This window comes from Thermobia domestica, chromosome 13 (genome assembly GCF_964235325.1).
Source record: "Thermobia domestica chromosome 13, izTheDome1.hap1.1, whole genome shotgun sequence".
In the NCBI taxonomy this organism is placed as follows: domain Eukaryota; kingdom Metazoa; phylum Arthropoda; class Insecta; order Zygentoma; family Lepismatidae; genus Thermobia; species Thermobia domestica.
The window spans coordinates 109,568,014-109,590,138 of NC_137466.1; the positions used below are offsets into that span (position 1 = coordinate 109,568,014).

General features: G+C 34.8%; 1 protein-coding gene across 3 annotated transcripts in view; it reads right to left on the bottom strand.

Annotated features, from left to right (window-relative positions):
* The window catches only part of LOC145668420 (uncharacterized), a 181,847-nt gene that overhangs the window by 41,561 nt on the left and 118,161 nt on the right, over positions 1 to 22,125 (bottom strand). For all 3 annotated transcript variants that reach the window (XM_081736232.1, XM_081736233.1, XM_081736234.1), the window contains exons 6-7: positions 19,360 to 19,461; positions 17,270 to 17,383 (exon numbers count right to left, since the gene is read on the bottom strand). In XM_081736232.1, coding sequence (XP_081592358.1) covers positions 17,270 to 17,383; positions 19,360 to 19,461 — 216 coding nt within the window. The remainder of the gene's footprint in view (positions 1 to 17,269; positions 17,384 to 19,359; positions 19,462 to 22,125) is intronic.

The following is a 22,125-nucleotide window of genomic DNA, read 5'->3' on the forward strand; positions in this document are numbered from 1 at the left end:
TTTCCTTCTTGTTGGATACATTTGAACAAATGTACCAGTGTCTAACAGCCTCATCCTTAGCCTACACAGTGCACCATAAAAAGTTTCACTAGAATAATTAGGGGAAGTACAATTGAGGTTTATAATAAACCATGTTTTGGAAATGGTAAGAAAATGGTGAATTTCTGAGGTAGAATGAGATTTTTTTTAAATTTCATGCTTACTTTGTTATATATCGCCATGATACTTGTAGGATATATTCTTTGAGTACTACGGTTTATTTTCAGATAGTTTTTGTCTGTCTGATGGCAGCGTTTCCAGCCAAAACAATTAATTCCCACTATTAGGTGAAAAATTCGGAAAATTTCCCTTTTCCCCTCTATTATTACCCTCTTACTGGCTACCTTGAAACAAACATACCACTACCTGAAAACTTCCTCTTTTCCCTACAGAACGCACCATAAAAAGTTTCAATAGGATAATTAGAGAAGCTGTACCCCGGCATATTTGATTTTTGCCTCTGAGGCGTAAAAAGTGTCAAAATTTCATGTGTATGACAGAATTTTTTCTTTCTCTCTTTGAATGGAAGCCAGCGACTTCAGGATTTCACTGTACCTTGTCAACACACCAAAGATTTGTTTAGGTGACTTGAACCCATATAGCAGCAGTGGTGCTAGATACAAAAAATTTTTGAAATTCGGTTAGGGAATTTTTGTAAATTTTCACCCCTACATTTCCCTCAATAATTTCCCACCCGTTGGTAACACTGCAATGCAACTTACACCAAAAAGTAGCCACATCCATTTTCTTAAAAACAAGGCCTTAACCATATCAATCGAATGAATAGTTTTTGAGCAATAAGTCACTAACTGGAAATGTAGGAAAACGCCAAAAATGGCCTGGGACCGAAAGGAATAATCACACAATTTTGCTTGTATAGGTTCAAAGAAACAAACGATTTGTAAGTTATGAGGGCTTCGACTCAAGTTCTGTTGATTATTTCAATAATCTGCAACATAAATCAATAAATAATAGTTGCCAGAAAAAAAACAGACTTTTGAAAAAAAAACATGAAAAAGAACGGTTTTTTATTGAAAAAAAACTTCACAGAAAAAAAACGTTTTTTTACAACACTACCATCAAATTCAATAAAAATTACATAAAATAATTATTACAAAAAATTCCTAAACAATCTGTATGAGTTGCAATTTGAATTAATTCTTTCGTAAAATTCTCTACTTAATTCTTCTGTAAGCATTTGAGGGGGGCGCGGTGGCTCAGCGGTAGAGCGTTCACCTCCGGTGCTTGGGGTCCCTGGTTCGATCCCAGATCGCGCCGTGTAGACTTTGTGGTGGACAAACACCGTGTTCGTGGGTTTTCTCGGGGTTGTTCCGTTTCCTCCCACTTTCTTCATTCCACCATTTCACTCATTTCTCATTATCACCGTCTCCTTTAGCCTAACCGGCATAACTGTGGGACGTTAAACTTAAAAGATTTCATTTCATTTTCATTTGTAAACATTTGAGTAACCTTCTTTCAAGATTCAATATTTTTAGCAACTAAGGAACTGACTGCTAAAGAATAAAAAGATTTAACTAGCACAATTTTACGAGACCAAGCTTCACGGCACATCAAACTTGACAACCAAAAATATCTGGAAAGAAAAGGTTATCAGAAATATTGGATCCTTCCACATAAACTCCAACGATCGGGAATTGAAATAATTGACGCAAAAATACATTCAAGTTTAATTCTGATAAATTCGAAGTCAAGAAAGTATCAATTAAAACAATAATAGTTATAAATTACTTAAAAAAAAAAAACTAACCAGCAAAGCGAGGCAAAAAAAAAACTAACCAGCAAAGCGAGGCAAAAAAAAAAAAAAACATAACTGAACGTGACACAACTACTTTTAATTCAAGAAAATTTAAACTTAACTCACCTCGATTAATATCGTGACTTTTATTACCTTTGAAACGTATTGGTCGTGTCTCCAATCTGGCCTCTTTTATCTGAACCTTCCAATCCTATATTATGAGTCAATTTGGTTGTTTAATGCCAGACGGAAGTTTACTCGTAATTCGTCCAGCTTTCGCATTGCAGAAACAAACTGCTTGCAACCAAAATTAAATCGCAAGAAAAGAATACTTATACGACTCGTTGTATTTAACGAAATCCCCCCAGAAAAGGCTATGAGATCTCATTTACACTGGTAAAAATAGCAAAGCATTTATAAACCTCACGCATTAATTTTTCACTGCGGGCATTAAACGCACAACACTGAGCCAATATTACAAGCATAAAATATTTTCACATAAACGTAAGCAACCAATATATCCACTTTTAATAGCACTAGACTCGGACTTTTTGCGGGCATAAAAATAGGCCCACTAAAACCTCCCGGGTCCGGCCTTGATCTCAGTCTTAGAGAATGCCCTTCAAAAAAACTTTATGAAACTTACCCACAAAAACGAAGCATAACTTCTTGTAAAACACGCTCTTATTAAACTTCCCTTCTATTTTCACTGACACAAACAACCAAACACTCATAACGTTCCATTTAGAACCACTACTAACAAGGCACATTCAAACTACAAACGAAGAGAAAACAAGACATCCGATCCTCTCCTGACGGGTCGTAAGGCAACAGTCAGCGAGCAGCAAGAGCTCCGCTGACACGTAGCCTTCCTCGTGTGAGAAGCCTCGCCCCCATCCGCGCAATTCTTTTCTTTCTCCAGCAGTTCAACCTTTTGAGCAACTCAATCGTTCTTTTCAACATTTTTCTTCTTTTCTTTTTTAACCGACTCAACAAATTGAATAATTTTTAAAACAGATTAAATAATGATTAAATTTGATATCATTAAACAACAATAGCCTTAATAATAATATAGTACTATTCTTTACATATATTTTTCCTTTTTTTATTTTATTTTAACATTCTTGGACGAGTCCATTTTTCGTGGGTCCCAGGATCCAACAGAAGATGGATCGTTACATTCTCCATACCGGAAATGTTCACCTATCTGTTCCTGTAGCACATGCGGCTAATACAAAGGAGACGTAAGAAGGTATGAGTGCGATATTGGACTTAATTGAATATAAAAAAATGTAAATGGCATGTGTGTGGGGACTGGAAAATTATTGGTATTTCCACAGGAATGCAACACGGATACACCAAGTCTTTTATTTATTTATTTATTTATTTATTTATTTTTATTTTTATTTTTTTTTTTATTTTTTTTTTTTTATTTTTATGTGAGTGGGATAGCCGTGACAAAGCAAACCACTACGTCCGTAAATACTGGCCTTAAAGACAAGATTTTATTCAAGGCACCAAGAACGTATCTCGTACACTAATTGTGAACCGTCAAAATGTATTTTTGCCACCACTACATATCAAGCTTGGGTTGAAGAAGATGTCTGTTAAAGCACTAGACAGAGAAGGTATTGCTTTCACGCACCTTAAGGAGAAATTCCCAAACTGAGGCAAAAATTAAGGAAGGAGTATTTGTTGGTCCACAGATTAAAACAGTCATGCAGGATGAAGACTTTGAAACTAAACTCTCTGAAATTCAGAAATTACCTTGGCTCTCATCAGTATGTTCAGGTTTTCTTGGAAATGTAAAGAATGAAAACTATGAAGTTATTGTTAGTAACATGGTGCGCAGATTTCAACTCATGGGATGCAACACGTCATTAAAATTACACTTTTTGCACTCACATCTTGACTTTTTCCCTCAAAACCTCAGCACAGTAAGTGATGAACACGGAGAACGGTTTCATCAGGACATTGCCACATTTGGAAAGCGTTACAGTGGAAAATGGACTAAAAGTATACTTGCTGAGTATTGCCGGTCTATCATCAGAGAGACTCCAGAAGATGTCTAGAAGCGTAAGCGACCAAAGAAAGTATTTTAAAAGGTAAGTCGGCAAAATTTAATATTAGTATAATCCAACTTCCTAGCCTACATTGGATAGTAAATATGTGTAAATTTGTACATTTCGTATAATGTGTTGTGGTCTGTCCAACAAAAACGTGACGTGATGGAACATTTTTGTCTCCATCAATGAATTCAGCACCTATCATTTAGTCAAAATCACATAATTTCATTTGAAGGACAGAAAAAAAGTTTAAATTTGTTGCACTGTGTAATCAAAATCACTTTTCTTTCTTGTTCAACACAAGATATTTAAAAATAATCAATTCCTGCAAATATATATATTAAGTATACTTCCTTCTCACCGGTAATTGTTTATTTTTAAGTATACCGGAGTATACTCCTGCTTAGTAATTGTTTATTTTTAAGTAACATGCTTGTATCGATCAAGGAAGAAAAGTGATTTTGATTCTTGGATGATTCTGTATCGAAAAACGAAAACTGTCAATAACCAAGTTTTGTTTCTTAATCTCAAGGAAACAATATTTATGAGGAGATAAAGAGTGTGAGTGTTAGAATTTCTGATGAAATATTAGAAATTATTGCACCCATCTTGAGTAAGTATGGTCAACATTGGCGCAGTATGGTTACTCAAGCCTACAATGGAATAGATAACGAGAAAGAATCATGCTTTTCATTCACCATTAACCCGTAAGTACTCGCGCCCTTTTTGTGACACTAGTACTCGCGCGGGGGTCCAGTAGACCCCCAAATTGATTTGTTTTATTACAATAAAAATATATTTTAAAAATAATTAAGACAATGTAGCGTTAACTCTAGACATGTTTTTAAAAGTATTGGCTGCAATCAAATTTTTTGAACTCGTTTTGAGATATTTTTAAATATTTTTTCATCAGGACTTCTGGCTAGCAACACAAAAGTTACGCTGCGAACACCCCGCGCGAGTACTTAAGGCTTAAAAGTATCATTAGTATGTGGTAATCAACCCATTATATTTATGTTGGGATACTGGGGCTGTGGTTTCAGCAAGGAATTTGCAGCACTGCAAAAGATGATTTAAACACAGACAAATCGTACAGGAAAGGAACTCACCTTGCATCTGGTGCTTTTGTATCCCTCTTAAAACTTCATACTTCTATATTTTGGCCCTCGCTGGGTCCATGATCGCGAACACTCCTACTGCAAACCGGAAGAAATTACTGACATTAAGTAGTTTTTAGTTCTATCATTTTAAACACTCCAAGTGTTTAAATCCTTCCCAGGAATACATTTCACACCTTAAAAATGAATGGACGTAATTCGAACTGTTAAGTGTTAAAATATTTATAGTGCTTCTTGAACACTTAAAAGTATTTTGTTATTACAGGATTAAAAACTACATAATGTCTCAGTAATTTCTTCCAGTTTGTGGTACGTGTTCAAGAAATACATAATTTAACAGAAATACAAAAGCACTGAATGCAAGGTGAGTTCCTTTTCTGTTAAATATGCATCCTTTAGCACCTACAAGTTATTATAGACTAATCACATTATTTTCTAATATGCTACATAATACAGAAACATCTACCATCACAATTGTAAGAATAACAAGTACTTTTTCTTTTTCAGATAAAAAAGTTTCCAGTTATCGTTAGTTAGTTATCTTAAAACAATATCTCACTACTTATACTGAGAAGAGAATGGTTAGAGCAATTAACATGTTCCTGGATACAACAACATATGGAACAATTCATAGCGGATAGCAAATGAGGCAAGTATAACTGAGCAATGTAACAGCGTAAAACTATCAACAGAGAATTTTGTAAAGTAAGACAAAGATAATATTGACACACTTGTTCGCGGCTTTAAAATATAATTCTGTTTAGACCGAATGTTATTCCAACTTTCAGGAAACCATATGAAATATCAAACACTTTATTGTATTCGGTAAAATGAAGTTTGGATAAAATGTGCCAGTTAAATGTATTATATAAGATTGAATATTCTGACTGGGCCACGGCCATGGTTGTAGTTTAAAACAAAACAAATTCTTCGACTTTGTTTTGATTTTAGGCGAATGATTAATCGGTACACAGAAAAGTTAGCTTATCCACACCCAAAACACAAAATATTCTTAAGAAGTTATTGGGCCAAAATACTTCGTTCTGCTAGATTTACGAAATCCGTATCAACAATTAGAAGTCGAAGAAAGTTCATATAAATATCTTGTGATCAATACAGCCATCAAGATGTTATTTGGTTCAAGTTGCTCACCTCAAATATTTCGAACAATTTTTTGACAAAGTTTTAAGAGATTGTCAAGATGCTACTGCATATTTAGATTACGTAATTCACTTCAGCAGTGCTACAATCGAACTACGGCTCTGCTAGAAGCTATGCCACCACAATCTGTACGACAATTACAGTCTTTTCTCGTGTTAGTCTATTGTTGGCACAGACACTTTAAATGATGATACCATTATCATTAATTTTATTGCAGGAAGGTGTAAGGTGCCAACGGAAAGACAGTCATTAAGATGAATTCGAGTTGATCAAAAAGAGTATTGCAAATGCAGAAATCTTCATCCGTTTAGTGAGGAACAAAAGGCTATTGTCATGACTAGACTTCGGATCGATATGCACTAAAAAACGACAAAATATGCATGCAAATATGCGCTAAAAATCACGAAAATATGCACTGAAAATATGGAAATATGCACTAAAAAGGATAAATAAGCATCAATCAAAAGCTGAAGTTAAATGAGAATTTTTTATTTTTATTTTTATTTTTTTATTTTATTTTATTTTATTTTATTTTTTATATCTTTCGAGAAAAAAGTTGTATTACTTGAACTACATATACTTGCTGTACAACTATGATGCATTCATGCTACAATAGACAAATATGTAGTTTTCGATATTTTCTGACAAAAGCCTGCATTTCTCAGTCAAAACATTACTGTACATCGAAAATGTTCCTTCCGTGTCACAGGTCGTTAAAGAACAGTATTTCAAAGAAGCAATGTTACTTGCCGATAAATCTGTAATTCGTGCGTCGTTGTTCCCAGGAACACTTTATTCGCATTACACAAGAATTTTATAGCAGGATTTTTCGCGTCTATTGACAGTGCCTTTCGAAAAACAAAATTGTGCGATTGGTCTTGGCGGAGCCTGTTTCGTTATTGAGTCAAACAGCTTAGTATGTGAAATTAAAATACATCTACCCCATATATATATATATATATATATATATATATATATATATATATATATATATATATATATATATATATATATATATATATATATATACAAATAAAAAATATTAAAATGCGCCAAATATCTGTGAATAAAGAATACATATACTCAGAGAAGGAAATAAACATTTCTGGCATAAGCATATAGTAAAACCTGACTTACAAAATTGAACAAGACTCATAAAAATTCCCCTTAAAGGTTTTAAAGTTAACGGAGATAGATCTATGCAAAAAATAAATAATGGACATAGTGAGATAAAATAAAATGTTATACATACCTATTAAATTGCAGTATTTATTTATGCTACAAATTATTACAAATTATGCTACAATTTTTCTTCAGCGTTCCTCCCTCTACTTTTGGCTCTCTTTGATCTATTGTGTATATGTCTAGACCAGCTAGAGAACGAGTTATTGGTATTTGGAAATTACTATGTAAATTGCACTTTGTTCAAAAAGTCGCAGGGTATCTAGGGTCTTATATGGCGGTGAACTAAAGGTTAAATGTGTAGGGTAAAAAGTAAACTGAGACCTTTACAGACAACGTAGTTCATATACCTAACCTCTCACAGAATGTCTAAAATTTTTGTAAACGATGCATTCCGTTCCGTAACTTGAAAATTTCCGTTAAAAAGTATATTTTAACATCCGTTGTTCGCAACACAGGTTCCGACTAATCAAGAGAATTTAACACTTTTTTTAGTGTTGAATTCATGGGACCGTGAAATATTTCCGTTTAATAAGGGGTCTGTTGAAGGCAATTTTTACTGTATTAAAAGCCTATATTCAAAACCTTATGTTCTTGTTTAAAAGAAAATAAATCCACTTGAAATTACTTTTTGTATTCAATTATGTGTTAATCCTAGAATATTTTCTTCTAGCGTAACATTGTCCGTTCCAAACAGGAATAATTTACAATATATAATATTTATACTTTAAATGGAATAAAAGTGATTTCAGCGAGACATGGAGCATGAATGGGAAGAAGGTAAAATTATCGAAAACGTAACAGAAGACTTAGTAGGAAATTTACGTTTCCAGAGACTTAGGTGCATATCAAAGCAACACAAGCTTATATTTAAATCCAGGGGCGTACGCAGGGTGTGGGTAGGGGGGTCCGGACCCCCCCCCCGAAATTCCGACTTTTTTGTAAATGTAGTCTACTTTTAGGGGCAATTTTAGAAATTTTCATATAATTTAGCCTCAAATTTTATTTGGACCCCCCAAACGCTTTAGGCCCCTCCGGAAATAAATTCCTGCGTACATCCCTGTTTAAATCATCTCATAAACTCCTTAAAGGAAAACTTATTATCTCAGAGAGTAACTGCTGTGGCAAGTTTTAGATTTTGTAAACCAAATATTTTAATTAATTGTAGAGCTTATTTTCAAAAGGGTTGTTGATTTCTTCCCAAAATATTTTTTAAAAGGGTTTCCTTGGGATGATCTCTGTCGAGTATTTAAAAAAATAATAAAAAAAAAGCCGCCGCACCTGGGTTGTTTCATACTTATAGAACTCCTTACCGGACTTCAAACTGCTATATAAGGCGGCCAAAAAATAGGGCGCTGCTGAAGTTTAAGCTTTTGCTGTCGAACAAAATGGAAATGTCCTCTTCTGAAAACAAGCATACTTACTTTGAAAGTATTACTTGTTTAGCATACACTTTGCAAAATATACTTTCTCCTTGAATTGTTAAGGTCTCTCAACTTCAATCCATTGTTTTAGAGGGTCCATTAATTGTAGTGCTACACCTTCAAATTTCAATTTTAACTAGTTCAAAATGTTATCCATTTTTGTCCACCCAAGAAAAATTTTGTACAATTTAAATAAACGACGGAAGGCCATTTCAAAATTTGGGCCACTTCGATCACCTGTCGTGCGACATCTCCAAATTCGAATTTTAATTAGCTCAGAATTTGGTCCAATAATTTCCCCTTTTTTTTCAATCCAAGAAAAATTTTGTACCATTCAAATTAACAAAGGAGGTCCGTTTCAAAATTTGGCCATTTCGATCACCTTTAGTGCGACATCTTCAAATTCGAATTTTCATTAGCTCATAATTTTGTTCGGTTTTTGTAGATTGGTGAACCACGAAGAAAAAAATACAATTGAAATAAACAAGAGAGGGCCATTTGGAATTTTGGCCACATCGATCACCTGTAGTGCGACATCTTCAAATTCGAATTTTAACAAGCTTAGAATTTTGTCCAATTTTTTATATTCTTGAACCATCAACGGAAAGATATATACCATCCAAATGAACGAGGGAGATTCATTTTAAAATTTGGCCACTTCGATCACTTGTAGTGAGACATCTTCCAACTGGAATTTTAATTAGCTCAGATTGTTGAATATTTGTACATTTTTTAAATTCTAAGGTCGTTAAAATGAGAATTTGAGCATGTCACTCTGATCGATGTGGCCAAAATTTCAAACGGCCCTCCCTCGTTTATTTCAATGGTACATAATTTTTCTTGGTGACACAAAACGTACAAAGATCGGACAAAATTATGAGATATTTAAAATTCAGATTTTGAATATGGTGCACTTAGGTGATTGAAGTGGCCAAATCCTGAAGTGACCCTCCCTCATTTATTTGAATGGTACCAAATTTTTTCTTGCGTGAACAAAAATGGACAAAAATTGGACAAAATTATGAGCTAGTTAAATTTCGAATTTGAAGATCTCTCACTACAGGTGATCCAAGTGGCCAAATTTTGAAATGGCTCTCCCTCTTTTACTTGAATTTTACAAAATTTTGTCTTGGGTGCACAAAAATGGTGCAAAATTGGACAAAATTCTGAGGTAGTAAAACGTCAGATTTGAAGATGTCGCACTACAGGTCATCAACGTGGCCAAATTTTAAAACGGTCCTCCCTAGTTTATTTAAATTTTCACAAAAAAAAAAAAAAAAAAAAAAAAAAAAAAAAAAAAAGTGGATAAAAATTGGACAAAATTCTGAGGTAATTAAATTTCAGATTTGAAGATGAAAGTGATCAAAGTGGCCCAAATTTTGAAATGTTCCCCTTTGTTAATTTGAATGGTACAAAATTTGTTCTAAGTTGGACAAATATTGGACAAACTTTTGAGCTAATTAAAATTCAATTTAAGGATGTCGCACTACAACTAAATGGGCCCTGTTTCAGATCACTTCTAGAAGATTTTTCTTTCGGTATTTTTATACTGCTACAGGACCACACAATTTCAAATCCATACACACAGACAACAGTAGCAACTTTAACGTGGAAATTTTGTTCTAGTTGATTTGACACCGACCGATTCCATTTCAAATCGTCCAGGCAAACCACAATTGGTCCCCATCATAGTCTCAGATTTCATTTATTTTTTTTATATGGGATCTACATGCAATATTATTAGACCCATATTTTTTCTTTTTGCTGAAAAAAATTTTTCCTTCGATACACAGGCTTCCAAAATGGCCGCTCTCTTCTCGGATTGCTGGAAAAACTGAAAAACATGTGAAATTAAAAGTTTTGTTGTAGAAAAACGAGTGTACTTAGTAACGTAATCGCAATAGCAGGAAGAGTATAAAGTTGTACGTTTCGGTGGAGGGCCAAAATTCGTCCATTGGTCCAATAGGAATCGCGCAATTTACTCGCAATGTTGCCAACTTTGGTGAATTTTTTGCTAACTTCAAACATTTGTTTTTCTGTCCTCACGAGCAATATCAACCATCTGCTTCTAGCATCGAAATCTACTCCATAAGGTCTCTTGAAAATGTAAAGGACTTAGGTTTCTGATTATTACATCCCACGTTATAGCATGATGGAAAGCTGAAAATTTCATTAAGACGCCATGTTTGGACGCCATTTTCTCAAAAAACCCACCTTTTAAAAATCTGAATTTTTTACATGTATTGGAGAAGTACCTAAGTATTTAATACCCGTTAACCGTTCATGCGGCTGCAGCCCCTAACATTCGCAATTAATTATTGAAATTTCGATTTTTGTACTTGAAATGTAAATATTTCCTATGGGCACTTAGGTTCTATACACAAGGCGATTTGAAAGGGAGTATAAAAATTTTGAGAGATGAATCCTGACACCAAATCCAGTAGAAAAGTTCCCATAAACATGAGTCGAATTCCGCTTCGTTTTCGAGTTACAGGGTTTCCAACTCGGGAACAAAATCGGCTCGCGACAATGGAAAATGAATTTAAATTTCATGTTAAATCAGAAACTATGTGCTAAAGTTATGATGAAGTTCAGAAAGTTGATTTGTATCAATATGAGAATTATTACGTGTGTTGCAATTCGGTTGGCAGTGTTGCCAACTTGCTAGAACTTTTATTTGTTTCCAAATGACACTACGTGGATTTTATTTGATATTTGGTATTCATTAATGATTGCAAACATCACATGAAGCACAATTTTCTTATGAAGCACAATGTCGAATAAAAAGTACGACTGTGTAAGTTGTAATAATAATAATAAAAAGAAGAAGAAAATATTTTTTATTATTGCAAAACGTCTTGTAACTCCACGCACTAAGTTTGAACTTAATCAAGAAGTTCTGCTGCAACCACGAAACAGTTTATTACGAGATTCGGTGTGGTGAACATTGTCTTAATGTTCTCTGGAACCATGAAAATTGTTTTCACTGGTAGCAGGACATTGTAATGCATTAGTTACAGTGTTTGTGTGAGTAACAATGGGGAAGTCCTCCACAGAGAAAAATCCGTTCTCCGTACAGCGGTATATTGTACAAATATACGGTATCCTCTTGCTTACTATAGAAATAAGTACGGAGCATACGCTCTCCGTATGCTACATAGGCAGTGCCGTTGCAGGTTGTCTGACATCTAACAGTTTTCCGTATATCACATGCATATACTTACGTTACCTTCGTCAGCTATATGTTATATACGTCCATTTTTATGTGAGATCCTGACCGCCTACATTGTTTCATACAGAAAGTACGTATAGATGGAACACTTATACAGAAAGTACTATAAAACATGCATTTGCAGTTATACGTCTGTTGTACGTTGTCCAAAAATTACAAGAGTTACGCATGTAACCTATCTTTTTAAGTGCGCCACCTACATTTTTTTTTCTCACTGTATTACAGTAAGGACCGTATTAAATGTGTTGATGATTCTAAAAGGCATAAGATAATTGTGTACAGAAAGAATTCTTGACAAACATTTTATCTTGCGGTAAAATATATGTATTGCGTACAGCACGTCTGCCAAAACGTAGTATTAGGAGAGAATGATTATTTGTGTAAAGGGTGCTTTGAATATTTACCGTGAACAACGTGAATGTGTGTGACATATAGGTGATCACGAAAGATGTAAATATGAAATTATGCGCCAGCAGGATAAAGAATTTGTTCCTCTGAATGTAAATTTGGAAACCATTAACCAGACAGTTAACATGCTAAACATGAATGTCCCCCCATTAAAATGGCCGTTATCGGTGAAACCGAGACTACGGTGAAGGATTCACATCTCAAAATTTTTCATACTGCCTTTCGCCTTGTGTACAGGACACAAATAATCCTTCTCCCCTAATAGTACGTTTGGGCTGACACGCTGTACGCAATCCATATATTTTACCGCAAGATAAAAAAAAAAAAAAAAAAAAAAAAAATTGTCTAGAATTCTTTCTGTGCACAATCATCTTGCGGCTTTTAGCATAATCAACACATTTAATACGGTCCTTACTGTAATAGGACTTCCCCATTGTTATTCACACAAACGCTTAAATAGTGGACTACAATGTCATGCTACCATTGTAAACAATTTTCATGGTTCCAAAGAACACTAGGACGATGTTCACGACACCGAATCACACAAACTATCAATAACGCACAAGATAAAACCTTTTAATGAAATACATGTAAGTTTTCGAAAACTGTAGTGATATGTGGGAAAATTGTGCTTCGTGTGATGTTTGCAATCATTAATGAATACCAAATATCTAATAAAATCCACGTAATGTCATTTGGAAACAAATAAAGGTTCTCAAGTTGGCAACAGTGCCAACCGAATTGCAACGCACGTAAAAATCATCATATTGATATAAATCAACTTTCTGACCTTTACCAAAGCTTTAACACACAGTTTCTGATTTAACGTGAAATATATATTTTATTTTCTATTGTCCCGAACTGATTTTGGGTCCCGAGTTGGAAACCCTGTAACTCAAAAACGAAGCGGAATTCGACTCATGTTTATAGGAACTTTTCTACTGGATTTGATGTCAGGATTCATCTCTCAAAATTTTCATACTCCCTTTCAAATCGCCTTGTGTATAGGACCTAAATGCCCATAGGAAATATTTACATTGCAAATACAAAAATCGAAATTTCAATAATTAATTGCGAATGTTAGGGGCTGCAGCCGCATGAACGGTTAACGGATTTTAAATACTTAGGTACTTCTCCAATACATGTAAAAAATTCAGATTTTTAAAAGGTGGGGTTTTTGGGAAAATGGCGTCCAAACATGGCGTCTTAATGAAATTTTCAGCTTTTCATCATGCTATAACGTGGGATGTAATAATCAGAAACCTAAGTCCTTTGCATTTTCAAGAGACCCTATGGAATAGATTTCGATGCTAGAAGCAGATGGTTGATATTGCTCGTGAGAACAGAAAAACAAATGTTTGAAGTTAGCAAAAAATTCACCAAAGTTGGCAACATTGCGAGTAAATTGCGCGATTCCTATTGGACCAATGGACGAATTTTGGCCCTCCACCGAAACATACAACTTTATACTCTTTCTACTATTGCGATTATGTTACTAAGTATACTCGTTCGTCTACAATAAAAGTTTTAATTTCACATATTTTTCAGTTTTTCGAGCAATCCGAGAAGAGGGCGGCCATTTTGGAAGGCAGTATATCGAAGGAAAATTTTTTTTCAGCAAAAAGAAAAAATATGGGTCTAATAATTTTGTATGTAGTTTCTTATTTTAAAAAATAAGCTAAATCTGAGACAGTCGTGTGGACCACCCTGGACGATTTGAAATGGAATCACTCACGTTATTTATATCTTCTGTTTTTTAAAAAAAAAAGTAACAATCATGCATCATTGCCGGGAGGCTGAATCACTCACCCCTTTCTTATTCTCCTTTCACATGACCTTGGTAGATATTCTAAACCAACAACAATGAACCATTTAAAGATCTTCAGTCTATTTATATTAGAAACTTGGAATTTCATTTATAGGGAAAGTTATTGCACATTAAAAAAGATCAATATGGTCATTTCTTTAAATATGCATTTATATGCAATAACGACATAAACATGCACTAACCTCCGAAATATGCAAATATATGCACTATAAAACACTACTATTTTACCCCAAAACAACTGAAACGGATTTCTGTTTAAAGAGCATATCAATATCACATCAGGAAAAAAAAACATGCAAATATGCAAAAATCCGAAGTCTAGTCATGACAGATACTTTACCAACATGAGTGGGAGCAATCTTATTAAATCGCTGTAATGGGAAGTTGCGAATAATTAAGTATGCATCTGCCACGTTACTAAGGCAGAAAAAATTTACTCTCAGTTTGAGAGAGAATCGCTAGCAGTAGTGTTCGCAATGAAAAAATTCACAAATTTCTACTTTGCTCGTAGAGTAGTGTTGGTATTTACTATTAGCAACAAATATACGAGATCATTTACACCGAAGTTGTACAAGTAACAGGGTTGGCAAAAACCATGGTTTTTATTGAAAAAACAAACAAAAAAAAAACTTTTTTAATACTTTGTTTGTTTATTTGTTTTTGTTTGTTTAAACCAGGTTCTTTTGGTTTATATAATTTGCTCTATGTATTTATATCACATATGGACAGAAATAAGTTTGTTTTGCCTTGGTGTTATTATACAACAACCAGGTTATGCTGGAAGGGGTCACATAAGCTTAAAGCGGAACCCAAACCATCGCTTCTCGGCTTACATCCAAGAGAAATTGTCCTCTATTTGAACTCGAAACCGGGACTGATTGGCCACAAATGCGATACGTCTGCCGACTCACTCACGAAGGTCTCCTGATAAAAAATACGTTGTACTGATCTTTACATACTTATTAATATAATTGTCAAGAGTCATTTTAGAAGGACAAAAAGATAAACAGTTGCACAAGTGAAACCATTATACAGAATTACATATGGGCAATTTTAAAATACTGCAGTGTACAGAAGAACTAATTTAGTCCAAGTTACTTCACTACGACTTTTATTAGTCCAAGTTAAACAAATACGACGACTTAATTTGCATATCAATAAGAAAAGTGAATAAAGATACGAATTATTTGAGTCCACTTTGGTTCTGACCTATTTATACATAGATACCAAAGATACTTCTAATTTCAATAAATTCCTTTCGTGGGGTTTGTATGACCCACCCGCCAAATTAAGGCATTTCGATGTATTTTGTCAATAGTAAACATTATTAAAACGAAACAATATTTAGAATTTTTCTTTGATTGCAATTGCATAACAATAATAAACTATAAAAAAAATCACAAACGAAACATTCATAAATTTATAAAAAGAAAGTTGCTTTTGAAGTATAATCTCTGAGTTACGAATGGAGAATTTAGGTTTGAATATAATACTAATAATACATGGGAGTGAAATGTGATAACCCACAAATGTGTGTTTATCAAAATTTTACTAACATTTTTCGTTTTTTGTTTTAAACCAATTATTTAAAAAAAAAAAAAAGTGTAAACCAGCCAACTTTGACAAGCAGCAGATTTCTTATCACGATTCCCTACATCTGATAGAATGAATGAAGAAACTCAAATTATCTGAGTCAGTATATTCATTTCATACTACAGAGCAGGAAATACAGGCTGAAATGAAAGTGGACTTGGATGCAAACCATATTACAATGGACCAACAATGGCAGGACAAGGATTAAAACAACGATTCCATTTGGTATTACAAGATAATTTATCATTCCACAATGGCTACCTGCGAACGGTAGTTCTACCTGCGAAGATGAGACAGCAATATTTAACAAAACAGCGCAGTGACCACTAGGTATTGATCGAATGAAGGCACCGGTATTACACGAAATATGGTGACCACACTTGTACGATTTATATCAATGAATGATTAGCTGTCAAGTATGTCAATCGATGACAAATATCCCAACAAAAACAGAAAATTGTTCTTGGACAAACGCTACACGATCATGGGAAAGGATACACCTGGATTACTTGCAAATTTTTTGGATTCATGGTTCTGTTGTTAATCGATGTATATTCAAAATGGATAGAACTTTGGTTGACTTGACACCACAAATCATGCGGAACCGTATATACAGCATGTCAATTGTTTTAATTATTTGGATATCCAGCGATGGTTGTTACTGGACAATGATTCTCCGTTTTCATCGTCCACATTGTTTTGCAGTCAACGTAATATAACGTAATCCAATCGCAGCCATATCACTCACGAAGTAATGGTGCAGCAGAGAGTTCCATCAGGTTCCATCAGTAAAAAGCTACTTAAAATAAACTTTTTGTAAGCTGGCAGTCTAGCAACGAAAAGTAAATTTCAAAATTGGTTGAACTAATTAAATTATGCACATTGGCATACAGTTTCTTCAACCCCAAACGGTTCTCCAGGAGAAGTTCAAACCTAGAACCTGACTCTCCATATTGAAAGTTTAAACAGTTTGTCTGTTGTATCAACGGGAGTTATGAAAAGGATTGTTTGGGTGAAAAATCATAATTCGACACCCAAATTCATTAAGAGATATTTGGAACGGAAGATAGAAAACACACATGAAGTATTAGTGGAGAGAACCAAGAGTATATCATGCTTATCAGATTAGAAACTTCACAGATGGCGAAAATTGGAGATTAAATCGTATTGAAAAATGAAAATTATCACTAAGAAAGCTTTGTTCTTTGATCTCAAGAAAATAAATATTTATGAGATTCGAGTGTTATTATTTCTGAAAAAAATATTAAAAATTATTCACCTATCTTGAGAAAATTTGTTTGGTCAACAACTAAGTTCTCTTTATATCAAGGAAAACTATACGGAAATAGAGTCACATGCTCTGGTTATTCACAAAAGAATACCTACCTCTACTGCCTACTATATTTGCACTCGTGTGAGAAGACAATTAAACAAAAACTAAACATATCACAAAAACTATTACCTCCCCATTCCGTTGTTGGTGGCTCTACTTCATGGTGATTATCCAATTGTTGATCATCTGAAGTTGATACAGCATGTGGAGAATCTCTTGTTCTGAATCGATTTGGAGTTATTCCTGTAAATCATATGGAATGATAACATTAATAATTATTTACCGTCATCTTCACTTAGATCCACTGTTGGTTTATATGGACACTAACATACCTTTTAATGTTTCATTTTAAAACTATACACCTATACAGTGTATAGGAAACAATGTTGGAGAAGCAAAAAATTCCTACCCTGAACTGAGTCAAATATCGATTTCTCGATTGCCAGGAAGATGCTCTACCATTTGAGCTACCAGCGCCATGATCAGTTTACTGTGTTCGTTGATTCTTCCTCTCACCTTAACTGATCAGATCGTTTGTAGGAACATTTTGTATAGCCAATTCCCTCCTTATGGTTGACTAAGTGATCAAGTGAAGTTTCACGTTCTATTTCAGCACTAAGGCTATATGAGATAGGATGCAAGCTACGGATTACGCGTATTCCAAACTATTCGTGCTTCTATCCAATGTTTAGTAATCCTATTGGTGATCAAAACTGCAATTCATAACTCCCTGTCCACAAAAACATACATACACTTAACCGTTATTTTAGCCGTAAACATATAATTCTTACCAATTTTAAATTTTCACGTAATATCAGTGTACAAGGATTATGGAACAATTAAGAAATATTTGACTCCTGAAATGGTAGGAACTTAAAATCCAATTTCCTGTTTGTCTTAGCTATCAAGTTCTTACTATCGTAGCAAACAATTATTCCAATCTTGTTTGTTTTACTCAGTGGCAGATCTTGAAAGCAGCCACATCGACAAATACTTAAATTTTATCGATATAAGATACGGAAAGAAAGTATCACACAGGTTGCAAAAGTTGCACACAAGAATTAGCACATTAGACAAACCTTTTTCCCTTAGCCGGTAGCGATCAAATTTATTATCAAAATCAGCCAATGGTTTTACTAAATACCTGTAATTTTCGGAAGTCCATTCACAAAATAAAAAGAATCCTTTCAGAACTTGCGTTGTGTATAGTTTTATTTATTATATGAATTACATTAAATTTATCAATTTCTTTTTTTGACGATAAATTCGCTAGTTTCCTACTAGTATTCTTAAAACTTATGAGTGCTTGACATTAACATCTCTTAAGGATACAACAGCAAAATGTTATACAAAAAGCAGGGCGCAAACTTTCCGGTCGCCATTGGCGACTAGAAATTTACAGCTGGCGACCAGTGTTCAGTAGGAATGGTTTCTGTCTAGGCTTAGAGAGGGCTGCGCAGTTTCTGTTTTGCACGAAAATAATTGTCACTGAGTGAGAGAAAACACGAAATGTGAAGTCTCAAAAATGCATTACACAAACGTGAAGTCTTAAAGTAAGATATTTTTTAACATGTATATGAATTGTCCAATTGAAAATTGATTATCCTGAATCTAATTGTCTGTTTTTGAAATTTTATGCCCTGATATAATCTATTTCTTTGTCAAACCAAAGGCCGTGGGAGGAGGGGACATCTCATAATTTGTACGTGAGAGATACTGGCGACCATCGTTTTTGGATTGGCGAGTACGTCTTACTTTGAAATATTGCGCCCTGCAAAAAGGTAAGTTTTATCATTTAACGTCCTACATATCTGCTCTGCAAACTAATGGCGCTGGTTCTTCTCAAACAATTGCACAACAAAAGAAAGCACTAAACATATGGCTACTAGAGAAACTACCCAAATAACATATATGAGTGATATAATGTGAATATAAATGAGACTATACACTCTTATATACTATTAATACTCTTTAGTTCGACATCGATTCACTCGCTATGAAGACATATTCATCCTTTTCAAACAAACTTTCAACGTCCTTCTATTATTTTCAAGTTTAACTAAAATAACTTCACTCACAGATATTTCCCACCAATAAGATTAGAGCTTCAATCTTTGATAAATTTATGTTATAAGTAAGCAGGACACAAACTATTGCAGTGTTTAAAAGTAACTTCTAAACAAGGAAACCGAAACCATACATATAAATTTCCAACTTACCTTTAAAACGTGTGTAAACAGTTCCACATACAACACATAACGCTAATCCAAGAGTAAGTCCAATCCACCAGCTACTCATGAACTGCCCTCTTTTCACTTTATCTGAAATACAGAAAATTAGATCACTAGCAACAAGATAAACTAACGTATTCTTTGGATTGATTATGATTACAATATTACACTAAACGATTTCGTACATGTTTCAAGACGTGTATTTGTTTGCGGAGGAGCCAACAGTGTGCCAATTGCACTCTCAATCTCTCCCATGTGCTTTAAATTTTCCCACCAACGACATTCATATTCTTCTTGTATGCGAATTGATAGTTTTTTAAAGGTGTAATTTCTTTATCAAAACACTATACAATATGCGTAAGTACTCTTTGGAAACGTAATATCTCTAAGTAACTCAAAAGGTGGATAATTGTGTAAATTCAAATGAATACATCAAGAAACAAATGAAATTGAATACAAATTCCTTTGATGCTGCAGGCAAATAGCTCCAGGCAAATGGTTATCGATCTGCACCCATATATTCTCATGGTCAATATCGTGCAATGCTTGGTTATGTTGAATTTTGAATCGAATCCCATTGAGTGCCCAAAATACAACTTTGTGGTGTTTTAATACACATATGAGACTACTGGTCAATTTTGAACAAATTCAGAGGGCCATTTCTATGCGAAATTCAAAATTCAAATCTTAATTTGAATTTTTGAAGTGTTATTTTTTATTTTACAGGTTTTTTCAATATAGTACAACTTGTAGAGCAATCTTTCAGCTTTCCAATGGTGTTTGTTCCACGTCTCTGGTGCACATATTAACCATTTTATGACAATTTTTAATAATCACTGTAACTGAAAAAAATGCCTTTTTTTGGGCATTTTTCAACACCCTGTATGGGGACACTTTCAGTAGAAGAGAGGTAATATTTGGGATTTTTTCATCTCCCACTGTAATAAAGCTGTGCACCAATTTTTACAAAAATCTAAGATCGTCAGGTCAGATTTTGCCATTTCATTGGTTGATTTTGCCATGGTATGTCCCAAAGCATTCTTAAATCTATACTTCCACGCAAGTGATTTCCATGGTAAGGTAGCAAAATGCTCTTTTTTGCTACCAGCCATGGAAAGTCCCCATGCGATGGAATTGGTGGGACTGTTAAGCGGGTTGTGACAAAAGCAAGCCTTCGGAGACTACTGTCTGATCAAATGAATACATGTGCCCTTATGTTTCACTTCTGTGAAGAAAACATCATTAGTACCAAGCTCTTCTTTGTGCACAGCCTGCTGTTCGTGCCGCATTTCAACAAAGATTTCTGACAGCTAAAACTATTTCTCGGACACGTGCAATCATTGTTTTGAAAAATTTGGTTCATTCAAGATTGGAGCAAAACGTACAAGTCTGGATGAAGATTTTAGTCAGTGTATAGTGATGAAGGCGATGCATCAGTAAAATTCCTACATCCCCATGGTCCATCTCCCTCATTTTATTAGGCTGAAAATGATTCCTGTTGTGTTCCGTTTACTCATATCTTATGTAAAGTGGATATACGAGGGTGGGCTGATAAGTTCTCGGCCCGACTCAGGACTTGAGTTGCAGGCATGAAACTGTGAGGCTATTCAACATAGTCCCCTCGAAGGTCAACACACTTGGCACTTCGATGCTGCAACTTCTCCAACCCCTTAAAAAAAGTCTGCAAAAAACTGTTTCGTAGCTGTTATCACCTCTTCATCACTGTGAAATGTCTGTCCTTTCAGTGCTGTTTTGAGTTTTGGAAACAGATAATAATCAGAAGGGCAAGATCTGGTGAGTAAGGTGGGTGGTCAATGCACTGAAACCCTAGGTCCCTCAGAAAATCCATTGTTCTGTCAGTCTTGTGGACGGGAGCATTGTCCTGCAAGAACAAGACACCTCGTGTCAACTTTCCCCGGCGCTTTTCTTCAATAGCGTCCTTTACTTTAGCCAACAGACTGCAGTAATACTCTGCAGTTATGGTTTGGCCCTTTGGAAGGTATTCTGAGAGCAAAACATCATCCTTATCCCAGAATATTGAGGTAAGCACTTTTGTGCTTTGAATTTTTTGGGCCTTGAAGATCCTGAGTGGCGCTACTCGCATGACTGCTGTTTGGTTTCCGAATCAAAGTAATGCAACCACGTTTCATCCTGGGTAACAAGCCGATTCCTTGGAGTTCGCAAAATGCCGTAAAATCACCTGCGATGATCTCACGTTCGCGTTTCTGATCCGCGTTCAAACATTTCGGAATCCATTTCGCAGAAAGCTTGTGCATGTACAACTGATCATGGATTATTGACCCAACACGTTCTTTGGATATGTGCACTTTGTCAGCTATCTCCTAAAGCGAAATCCGCCTGTTGCTCAAAATCAGGTCATGAATCTGGTCCACTTTTTCCGGAGTTGACACTGACACTGGCCTGCCACACCTGTCACCATCTTGTGTTGAAAATTCACCACGCTTGAAGTTCGCACACCATTTCTTCACAGTGAAGTATGAAGGACACTGTCCACCCAATGTGTCTAGCATGCAACCATGGATTTCCTTGGGCTACTTCTGTTGCAGGAAGAACTTCATTACACCTCGCAACTCCTCTTTGGTGAATTTGACATCTGGCTCCGCTATGGTTCATTCAATTACCTGTAAAATAACCGTTCATGGTAGAATCGTGAAATTTGGTACTTAAACATATAAAAGATCAACATTTCACATGACATCAATTACATCAGGGTAGTACATTCGAAGGGGGTCG